Genomic DNA, 12,197 nt, shown 5'->3' on the forward strand with positions numbered 1-12,197 from the left:
AAGTGTTAATTATCATTTGTATGACTTTTTACACTCATTGGCCATTATTACAGGTAGAACACAAATGTTGAAATTAACATGACAGAACAATAAATTGGCAGTATCATGTTAAAATTTCCAATATAGCTCTTAAATAATTGTACTGATGAGAAAATTGAAAATATCAAAATGGCATGTAAGACTAAGCTTTAAGGACAGTGGATCTACTCAGGGTGCTGAAGTTTTCTTAATTGGTGTTTTAATTTTTAAAAAAAATTGTTACTAGCTTTGTGCTTGCACAGTGATGGGATGTGAAAGCCAGCAAAGAGAATGAACATTTGGAGCGAAAAATAAGTGACAGCATGCACTACTCAACACATGAGAAACACTGTGATCGTTACGGGAATCATTTAAATACCTTCTCCTTCAGTCGAGGATGAACTTCGGCCGTGCGATACGCAATGCTGCTCTTCATCGTGTCAAACGTGAACCACAGATGGAACTCCTCCAGGACTTTCTTCAACAATCCTGGCTCCCCCTTAATATTATGCAACATACTGCCACAAGACATATACACTCACACAATGAAAGAACAGAGAAACTATAAAGTTTGTCACTAATTTAAAAGTAATTTTTAATGGAAAGTAAAAGCAAAGTTTAATGAACATTGTTACGAACGAAAAGTCTCAAGATGAGTCATCCAAGATTACAATTGTTTTCCAGGCTACTGCTCATAAAATGAGTCATGCCTGAGGTTGGACTCAAAACATCACTCATTAGACCTGCTCACAACAGTTTTAGTGTGCAACCCAATTTAATAAAATTAACTCAATCAAAAGAATGGTTTTTGTTTATCTAAATAAAACCTAAAGTTTAATTCAAACTTGGTAAAATTTTGTTCAATTGACCTTGCACAAAAATAAGAGGAAAATTACTGTTAGCCTGAGATTTTAAAAAAAAAATCAAGCCCATACACACTACAAAAAGCCTGGGCAATGACAGGTTCTTCAAGCTAGCACAGTATATATGAAATATGCAATGAGAAAAATGCATAAATTGGCTACATTATTTAATAATACATGCCATCCGAAAGATAGAATAAAATAATGGGTGCTCACCTAGATAGGTAATATTAAATTTGTGTTAATAATAATCTGGGATTAAATTAATTTGCCTCCATTGTTAGTGCATGTTATATCATTTAGATCTAGTGCGATGCTCAGAGTTAAAAGGCACTAAAGGTGCAAACAATTTTTTGCATCTAAGAGACACTAAATTGTATGTGTGTAATTTTAAGATGTTTAACACTTCTAGCATTGATGAAGAAGTAAATGTTCAGATAATTACTCAAATAACGTCGGTTAGGAGTACTAAAAAACATGTACCTACGAACTGCAATTCTTTATCGACCTTTAACTAGAAAATGTTTAATATTTTTTTGCATATTTTGCTTTTTTCTGCACAAACGCTTATTCAGGTTATTATATGTCTTTGTATCATGACAATTTATGCATTTACATTATTATTTGAAACAAAGTTATGAGAACAAAATGCAATTTAAATCTTATGAAATCATTTCCACTGGTGAAAAAAAAAAAGGAAAATGTATGAGTTCCTTCAACGAATTCTATCATTCACAACAATAAATAGTCAAAACAGTGATCAGTCACCAAAATGATTGGATGGAACGAAGACCTAACTGAATAAAATTGTAGATGAATAAAAAAAAACACTCATATTGATATATGTAAAAGCCTGGCAAACACAGACTATAAGAAATTACTTATTCTCTTATAACATAGGTATTCACATTATTGAAGAATATCCAATACAATTAAATATGTAAAGACTACCGAAATGTAACTCAATTTTCATTGTATTTTATAATTAAAATATTACTTATTCACGAATAATTTAATATTTCATTCAAACTTGATTTGAATTAAATAAAAATTTGGCAAAAGCATTCCTTAAGCACAAACTAAATTACGATTATTAAGTTCTTAAGACACCTGACACTAAAAGTGGCAATATTAAAGTTCTCTATAGTGACCAAAAAATATATACAGTAGAACCCTGTTATAATGTTTTTCAAGGGAGCACCAGAAAAAAACATTATAAGCAGGAAAACGTTATAAGCAGGAAATCTCAATTTAGCACTTAACAATGTTCGAGCTTTGTACCAATGGACTCACCAAGCTATGTAAACAACTTTAATGTTGAAACCAAAGATAGTATACTTGATACATGAATTTTCTGAAACAAGCCAACAATTTTTCAACTTCGTCTTGTTCCCTGGTTAAATTTTGTTTGTCTTTAAAGATACACTGCCACATTTTTTGTAAAATTGTCTCACGATTCATGATGACAACATTAAGAGTAAGAACGTCTACTCCTTAACCACCTGAAAATGTTTAATTTGGGGTTCCTACGTATGAATGAAAAAATAAATTATTTGTAAGCAATAGAAAACACTTTTAGTTATGCCCTCGCTCAATGGTTGGCAACTTAAATATCGTAGGACTATGTACGTGCATCTGAATACCCACTGGAATGGCAAGGAAGAGAAGAGTTGACTAAGGGTGCCAACTGATACGTAACTATGAACATTGTGTACCTTCAGTATATTGCATAAAATTGTATTTTAACAAACTTCATGTATTGTATGGCAATGATTGTAAACATAAACATACATAAAGGAAACTCTTTATCGTAAGTGTTGGAATAATTGGTTTTAAAACATTTTTTCCCCATTTATTGAATGTTAGAAAGCAAACATTATAAGCAGGAAATTACACTATTTATGAACGTTATATGCAGGAAATAAATACATTGTCCTTATGGGGGAAATATTGGGACTTTAAAAATATGACATTATAAGCAGGAAAACATTATATGCAGGAACATTATAACAGGGTTCTACTGTAGTATTACTTACATTGGCAGCTTGGAGTCTACTGCATCAACATCAAGAAGCTCACAAACTAAGGGCACAAAGTACTTCTCATCCAGTTTGGTCAGTTTAAAAAATTTCATAAATTGGTGCTGTTTTATTTCTTGTATCCGTGAACTATTACGGCACAAATTCAGGACCAGCATTATTGATGGTGTCTTCAGTAGAGTGTGGCGAACAAATTGCCATGACAAAAAGTCCATGAAGTGCACATTATCAATTACAAGAACCAAGTTCTTAGGCAGCTGAAAAATTGAAGAGAATTTTTTAACATTACTGATGAAAAATATTATTTCTCTACATTTGGTGACTGTGATTTTTTGATGCAACACAGACAAATGCAAAATAAATAAATACTAAAAAATATCAAGATATTAAAAAATTACAGAAGCAACTTTCTTAGTTGTTAAACTTTATAATATAAAGACTACAAGTTGACTATATTACACTTATACTGGGACATACACTAACTTACATCCATAAAAAAAATGTACAGATTTCTGTTTCTCACAAACATACACATACATGCTAGTGCACACACAAACATGAGAGCACATACACAACCATGTGTGCACACACATGCACATGCATGAACACAGACGTGCATGCACACAAGTGTGCATACACAAACACATGCACACATGCATGCACACACACACGTGTGCACAGATTAAAATTACCATGTCTGTTGTTGATCCTGTTATGCACTTAGTGAAACATTTATAAAAGTACAATATCTTGGGAAATGGTAACAGGATAGGATGCAGAAAAAAGTTGACCTAGTAAACTTCAGAGTTTATCATTGTTGAATTTTTTAATTTACTTTTATTTCCTCCAATATTTTACTTTGAATCTTTTTCTCAAATATTGAATCCTTCGAATACTAAGGATTTGATGATATTTGAGGATTTGAGGATTTGATTGGCCCATCCCTATTTAACACAATATTTTGGGACCTGAAAAAATCACAATTGTGATAAACTCTAAAAATAATGCAAGCTGTGACTTTTTTGAAAATTAAAACGTGATTTTCTAATTTTTCCTGTCTTTTTCCCAAATTTTTACACATATGAACTAATGTTACATTTTCTGCTTTGCTCGTGTTTTGTACCTCATCTCCCCAACACACCAAGAACAATCACTGTATCGTGATGACAGCCAGGCAGAGGGCTGGAACAAATTAGTTACATGCTCCGTGTCTAAACTGCTTTACTTATGCCTGTTTCCACCGCTGGATTTTTACTCCCTTCAAAATGTCATCTCGGGTGACAGATGACTTGGGAATTTCCTTGAAAAAGAAAAGGGGGGGGGGGGAGAGGGGGGGGGAGAGAGAGAGAGAGAGAGAGAGCAGCACTAAGGAGCTGTCCTAAGATCCTTCTCCCTTCCTCTCCTCTCCTTGTTACTGATGTGAGCCCCTTTCCCCTTCTCACTCTCTTACACATGCCACCCCCTTCTATCCCTGGACTCTTTACTACTGTTTCTCCGTTTGCTTTCCGAACGACGTCTTTTATCTGCAGGGAACAAACTATTTTTTATTTATAACTGACTGCTTACAGTTTTAACATAGGTCCTGTAATTAACACTGTTATCAGTATTTCTAGTCTTAAATATTATTTTCCCCCTCCCCGTAAAAAAAATGTCAAAAATGTGGATAGTTCAAGCAACGATTTGATGAGTTTAAAAGTGACTGTGTTTATTCATCCAATGCCGTTACACTAATGTGTAAATACTGCAACTGCCCAGTGTTAATGTTTGAAAGAAAAGATTTAGTAGCAAAGAACGTCAAATGTGACACACATTTTAACACCCGGCAAAAATACGTACTATAGTGTTAATGATGTTAAACAATGACCATTCTGGACCAGCATTCAGGACTTTAAATAAGTGTTTCAAGCCAAAGAACATAGAACTTAACAAGTCAGAAGATGTTATTTCACTAATTAAAATTATTCGCACACTTCATCATTTTGAGAACACAGATCTTTTCCAGAGTTATGAAGCCCTTAATGAAGAAGTGTAATAGATTTGCAAGACAGAAAAGCACATAGATATGTTGAAAGTGCTGACTTCTCCCAGTTAAAATTAAAATCAGTATGAATTAACAGTCCTGCGTACTGTTTGTAGACATACAAACAATGCTGACAGTGAACTGTTAATTAGTCACTACAATTAAGTTGTCACAGACAGAAGGAACCTGAGAGAAAGCCAAGTTGAAGTCTTCACCATGCTGTCTTTTGATAACTAAATACAACACTTACAGATTGAATTTTAATGCACCTTTAGTTTTAAATGTAGTAAGATAAAAGAAATATGAAATAGAACTTCTGTGAAACTATCAATAAGCATTAGTTATTGGTTAATTTTTTTTTTTTTTTTTTAATTAAATGCTGTCTTAGAAAAATGCACATAAAATTAAATAACCTCGCATTTGTGGTGAATTTTGTGACAAATATCACCGCTTTTCAAAAAAAAAAACTTTTTTTTAAAGGACTTTAGATAGACTTCTCTTGCAGTTGTTTTTCTGGCACTAATATTTTCAAGCGTTATTTACTAAGTGTGATATAATTCTTGTAAAAAATTGCACAAGTGATAAAAATTATTAAACACACAAATTTTTATACCCATTATACAACACATAGTACATAGTAGATATATATGTTGAAAATATTAATGAGAGAACAACAATTGCAAGAGAGGTATAGTGTTAAATTTACAGAAATAGCCCTCTACTAACAGTCATGACGAGATAAAGAAATAAATCATCATGCTTGGTGTAAACCAACCTTAGCCTATTTCTAGTCTGCACAAGTAGAATGAATGAATAAATTAATTATTGCTAATGAATCATCAACAAGGTCATTACAGACAATGAGGGGTGATGAGATGAGACTGTAGCATTAATGGAATGATTGGGTTGGGGAAATGGAAGGACTTTGAGAAAACCCAGTGTCGCTGCTACGTCCCCTACTTTTCCGCTTAAGAAAAAAAATTGGTGTTTGACACCATTGGAAATCAAACCATGGGGAATCTTACCCGTATCATTATGGTGGGAGGCAAATAATTTGACCATTTACCTAGCGAGGCCTCTTAAGAAACAGAGCTGTCTGTTTTAAAAATATTTCTACGCTGGTTATGATCTAAACTTCATTGTCTGACACTAGCACAGTCAGAGGTGAACACTGTAACAAGATGAAGCGAAATTTCTATCAGTGTGTCAATAACCTTTACTTACGAATGTGACAAACTGTTCGAGTAACTGCAAATTCTCACTGTGCCAGTACTCAACGAATTCCGTCTCGGTTTCGTGTTTCAGACTTCCCAACAGATATTCAGTTCTCTCTCGAGAAGCTATGGTCGTCAATTTGGGCAGCATCTGGAAAATAATAATAATAATAATAATAATAATAATAATAATAATAATAATAATAATAATAAAACACTAACGTGCTGTTCTGCAATAGAAAATCGTATACAGTAAAACCCCTTTAAGAAAATTCTGCTAACGAAGATGTTCTGCACAATACATGTTTAATGCATAACATTTTAGATTTTACCCTTTAAATAAGTTTTCCTTGTTAATAATAAGTCTAAATTTCTTAGTACATTGAGAAACTTCATATCCTTATTCAAAGTTTCTGTAAAGTTTATTTATTATTATTTTTATGTTATTTGTGTTAATACTACAAAGGCTGTGATGAAAAAACTCAATTTCTAATGTAAAGATTATTAAAAAGTATAAATAAAAACCAAAGATTGAAAATACCTGTGATGGAATGAGGGAGATACTAAACAAGTAAACATCACTTCACAACCAGAAACCACAGTCACCTGACACAAAGGAAAATTTAAATTACAATCATATGAATAATGGCTGATTCTTTTCATTTATTTCAAAATTATTAGGTGTGTGTTTAGCTTCCGAAAGTTTGAAGTCGAATAGAAGACTATAATTCTTTGTCTTTTGGCAAATTAAAAAACTTAAAATATTCTGAGTTATTTATTCTTAGAGCAGAATATGTTAAAAGTTGGATTCGACGCCCGGTGTTTGGGGACATAAATAACATCCACGGTGTTAGTTATAGTTAACGGTGAGAACCACCCAAGTCGTTAAAAGCAGATTGCATCGGATGATTCCCCGCCCCCACTCCCCTTGCCAAGAGGCAGCCACAGCTATGTTTAACTCTTGAGAGCTCAGACAATTATTCTTTCTACCATCTCGCTAACAAAAAAAAAGTAGACCCACGGAAGGTAAATACAAATACTGTTAATGCCTTACACACAAATGCAAAGGCTTTGGAGAAAAAATATTCTGCTACATGCTCTCTGTTCAAGATGAGGTGAGACTTTTTGGCAGGTTTTTAGGGAATAATTAGACTTTGGTAGGTGGATATTATAATAAAATTAACAAAATAAATATTTATACATAATAAGTAAGTCAAGTGACAGTAATGATTACAGGCAAGATTATATAGTAAATAGCTATAAAAGCGAGGGAAAAAAAAGAAAGATAGAAACAGCGAAACTGAAATCAATGCATCACCAAACACTGAAAAAAGTCATACACAGCCAATCACCGAAATGAATGCCAATAAACCACATCGACACTGAAATGCAGGGCTAAACACAAAATTATACAAATTCACCTCAATGAATTAGTTTTTTCCATTAACATGTAGAAATTATTTCATATATCTTTAGTTTAGGATTTTAATTAAAAATCTCAAGGGGTTTAAAAAAAAATAAATTACATTTGCACGATATACGTATAGTACAGAAAGATTCTACTAAGTAGGTACCATGTTATATTGCATAATCGTCACACATTTTATACCAAAATCAAGTTTGAAAAATAGGAGTTAGATTTTTATGCAAAAAAACATCTTTTTGTTAGGTGAAGTTATTTCATAAAAACAAAACCTATTCATGAAAAGTATGTTTAATTAAAAAGTAGAGTATACAATAGAACACCAGACCATTTAAATTAATAAGTCATGCAACAAAAACATTTAGTTCAATTTTAAATATAAAAACGAAAACCGTGACCCAAACGTGAGCCCGGAATTAATATATAACTATCGTCGTAATACACACTCATCACAAAAGAGTGCAGGCTATCAAATGTAGTTAACTTGGCACTAGACAAAGCGTGCGCACTGCATGCAATTGGTGATCTATCTATATCAATATTTGACTACATGCACGCGCTCTATACGGGAATCAACATAACCTAACAAGAATGATGCAAACTAGCGCTGGCTACATTTTTATAAGCGGTACACAGCGGCGACGAAGACAAACAGGTAATATTGTTATAATGTTTAAAAAACATTTTGAAAGGAAATTTACATATCAGACAGCCTCATATTTCTGTAACCATATTTACCCGTGTATGGATAGCACATATAATGCCAATTTTTAGTTTTAAAAAATGTAGAGCAATTCTTATACAAATTTATAACTTTGGGTAAAAAAAATTTTAATTGCAGTGTGTCTTTGAGTGTGTGTGTAAATAACTATCCTGTGTTGGTTTTTAATAAATATGTTACTAGTAAGTATAAAATTGTTTAGTTAAAATATCAGAGCAGTGCGTGAAAAGCACTATGAGAGGCGCCATTGTTTTGTCTGCCACGCCAGCAAGTGACGCGACTTGCTGGGCTGGAGGGGAGGAAATGTAATGTGTGCGTTCTGTTAGTGCGTGCGTCCATGTGGCGGTGTTGACTGTTCTCCCTCTCTCCCCCACGCTTGCAAATAAATGTCTGTGTGAACTGACACAATCTCCACGTGTCTATTTCAACAGGTTTTAAACTGAGACTGTGACCCAACATTATTGTTTTTTGGCGCGATATTTCTCAGCTTACAAATGCAACAACATTCCATGAAAAAACTGCAGCCACCGTTGGTGCTTTGAAAGCCGCACTTCAAAGCCCGGCTTGCTTTTTACGTTCCTTCATCTCGCGCACAAATTTCTCTAACAAATTTCTCCCTCTATAACGTAGAACTTAACAGCTAGTTGTTATAAAAGAAACTCACAAAGTGTAGCTTGCTGCCTTCTCTTATATTCTGGAATAGGACTTGTTTAAAAAAAATACAATAGCCGGGGAAGGGATAAAGGGGTGTCTTTTTGTTATTAGGACGGGTCATAAAGCAGTAGGTCAGAGGCCCTCACTCCCTTCTACAATAATAAAGTAGCACAGAAAGCAGACAAAAAGGAAGGGGACCCAGGGTTAACACCAGTGCCGTATTTCTTATGAACCAATAAGCTGGAACATCGAAAAAGACTTCACTCATATTCTACTGTAGATGGTATGATTCATATTCAAAGGTGACCCTTATGGCCAAAAAGTTGGATTTTTATGATACAAATTATAGCTGTGACACATAGCTGCGCAGGAGTGTCTCTTCTGCGGGTAGATATAGTACGTAATCGAATAAGGAATAATTAAGCGGTAATATTCGAATGAATATTAGATTTCAACTTTAAAATACATCATTTTATATGGAAAAACTACTTACACAAAGCACTCAGAATCTAATAGCGTGACCAAACCAAAAACATCAAGCAACGTTTATGTAAAAAATTTTTTTCTCCAGATTTCGACACACTAAAATAACCGTGCGACGCTTATGTGCGTGCAATGATTATGCGATAAAACATGGTAAATGTTAAAAAATTTTGGCTTATTTATGCTGTACATACATACAGCAAGAGAGATAGAGAGCAAATTCATTCGTAACACACTGTTTACTGGGTGTTGTATACTTATAATTTTAACAAAAAAAAAATTCTCTACATATTTCAGAATTTGCACATTTAAGCCTATTTTCAAAATATTTGAAAAGATGCTTATGCAATAATCGTAGTGTGTGGATGTTTCAAATTTATTTCAACAGTTAATCTTGCTTTAACATAAGTTATTTTTGGTTTTGGAATTTTTCATTTAATTCACAAGCAGTCTTAGATTGATAGATTGCTACAGGTTTCCTACAGTATTTGTGGTATGCAAGATGTGCTGATTAAAAACTAACTCAAGCATTCAAAATTGTGTCTATGGAGTTTTCTTAGTAGCAAAATATTTAATTGATCTTCAACTTTAACTTCGCCTTCGGCCAAGACTTAGATCTTTATCTTTAACTTGGATTCAAATTTAAAAAAAAAGGTCTTCGCACACTCCTAAAAATTATGTGTATTTAATTTGCAAGCAAAGATCAAAGTGGCCATGATACAAAGGTCACATGCATCCTAAGGCAGGTTAAATGTATTAGGGTAACCACTTCTTCTCCATGTTTACAACCAGCTCAGGGTCATCACAGGCACTGTAGTCCAATCATCAACGTGAAGCAGATATATACGTAATTCAAGTTTTGAATCCGACAAATAATCACGACTCCAGTAATGAAATACTTTGCAAAAACATTCCCTATAACATGGGGCAGGTAACGTGTACTTCCATTGGAGTACAACAATCGCGTTGCTGAACATGACCACAAGCACAGAATGATTCGAGATAAGGCGAGACCACTTTGACAGGTGCCGCAAGGGAAATTCGTAAGTTGAATGCTTCTTACTCTCATAAATTTACAACCAAAAAAAAATAATTGATTATTGACTAGCCGGCACAATGCAACATCATTCCTGTGTTTTGCCTTGTTTATCACGTCTGAATGTTCCTAGCAGCAACTGACAAAATTGAAACTGTTTCACGGCCACCACGCACATTACAAGTGAAACTTTCAAACTTCTGTGATCCTCTTGAACGATCAAACCAAAAAATATTTATAAACCACTTGAATAAAGCACACACTGGAGGTCAGGGGAACAACAACTAAATTTCCAAAGGGGCGGGGGGGGGGGGAGGGGGAAAGGGGATGGGTGGCAATATACCTTTTTATAAAGAATCATCGATCCCCCTATTGAAGCGGGGGAGGACACCCCCGGGAAAATTTGTATTTCAAGGTGGAAAACGGTGCTATTTAAGCAGTTTTACTATATCTGAAAATTGATTACACAGCACTACTTTCTCTGCCCCCTGTTTGCCCCCCTGTTGTTGCGCCCCCGCCGGAGCGGGCCTCGCCTCGGCCAGCAGCCACAGCACGAAGGAGAAGGGCGACGGGATCTCCATCTCGTCGACCATGTAGCCGATGACGGGGAAGCCGCGGGCGGCGGCGAGCCCGGCCATGTCCCGCAGCAGGCGGGAGCTGCCCACGAAGGGCGGCGCCTCCAGCACCAGCCCCACGTCCTGGCCGCGGGACAGGCCCCCCAGCTGCTGCTCCAGCAGGAGCATCTCGCTCGCCCGGCCGAGCAGCGGCCCGTGGCCCAGCCGCATGGTGGTCAGCCGCCTGCGCATGCTGGGACACGCTCCGCTCTCAGCACACCGCACCGCCGACACACAGGGGCGTAGCCAGGGGCGGGGTTTCAGGGGTTCGACACCCCCCCCCCCCCTCCCATAGCAATTTCTTATTCATCACTCAAACAAATTTCATATTAAAAATTAATAACAATTTTTACCATTAAAACATTTAAATTTAAGTACCGAAAACTGCTAAAAATAGCACTATTTTTTTACACCTTAAAATCCGAATTTTTACCCGGGGGAGGACCCCCAGGCCCACCCGCTTTAATACGTGGGGAGGGGGGGGGGGCGCGGCATGCTTCTTAACACCCCCCTGCCCCCCCCATAACACAAATCCTGGCTACGCCACTGACTGCTAATACAGGGACAATGAATACAATCTTTGGAAGAAAAAAAAAAGGGGGGGTTGTCTGTAAAGTAGGTTAACGGACAATAACTTTACGTGAAAACTTCACGAGAAAACATTGATTAAAAATTGCATTCTTTTTAATTTTCAAATATTATTTACAGTTTTTGAAAATTTATTTTTAAAAAATTTGTTTAAATATAATCACGAGCTATTAGTTAAAAAGCCCGCCTTAACCTGTCTGATATTATAGAAGAGTTTCTTTCTCGCACGGTGGTTGGCCGGTTCTTGCACGCTCAGCTCAGGCGGAACGTGACAGTTTTTCGTGCGTGCAGCCGGCGTTCGTCGATATTCTGCTCAATTTTTTTTTTCATACTGTTGCAATGCACTGTTTTTAGTTTGTCATTTAGGGCTTGAGGAAAGTGCTATCGTTTACGATATCATTCTGACATAATACAGACTGTCCATAAAAGAAATGTCCCCGTTTCAAGGGTATATTATAACAGATTAATTTAGACTATTTAACAACAAAATCATATATCAAATTGGAAATAAACTAACCTAGTTT

The 12,197-nt window shown here is 35.4% G+C and overlaps 1 protein-coding gene across 2 annotated transcripts in view; it reads right to left on the reverse strand.

Moving 5' to 3' along the window:
* Window positions 1-12,197, reverse strand: part of LOC134539422 (adenylate cyclase type 10-like) — a 62,523-nt gene that overhangs the window by 25,604 nt on the left and 24,722 nt on the right. For both annotated transcript variants that reach the window (XM_063381447.1, XM_063381448.1), the window contains 4 exons: window positions 11,005-11,278; window positions 6,165-6,305; window positions 2,918-3,177; window positions 398-536 (listed from right to left, as the gene is read on the reverse strand). In XM_063381447.1, the coding sequence (XP_063237517.1) occupies window positions 398-536; window positions 2,918-3,177; window positions 6,165-6,305; window positions 11,005-11,278 (814 nt within the window). The remainder of the gene's footprint in view (window positions 1-397; window positions 537-2,917; window positions 3,178-6,164; window positions 6,306-11,004; window positions 11,279-12,197) is intronic.

This window comes from Bacillus rossius, chromosome 15 (genome assembly GCF_032445375.1).
Source record: "Bacillus rossius redtenbacheri isolate Brsri chromosome 15, Brsri_v3, whole genome shotgun sequence".
In the NCBI taxonomy this organism is placed as follows: Eukaryota; Metazoa; Arthropoda; class Insecta; order Phasmatodea; family Bacillidae; genus Bacillus; species Bacillus rossius.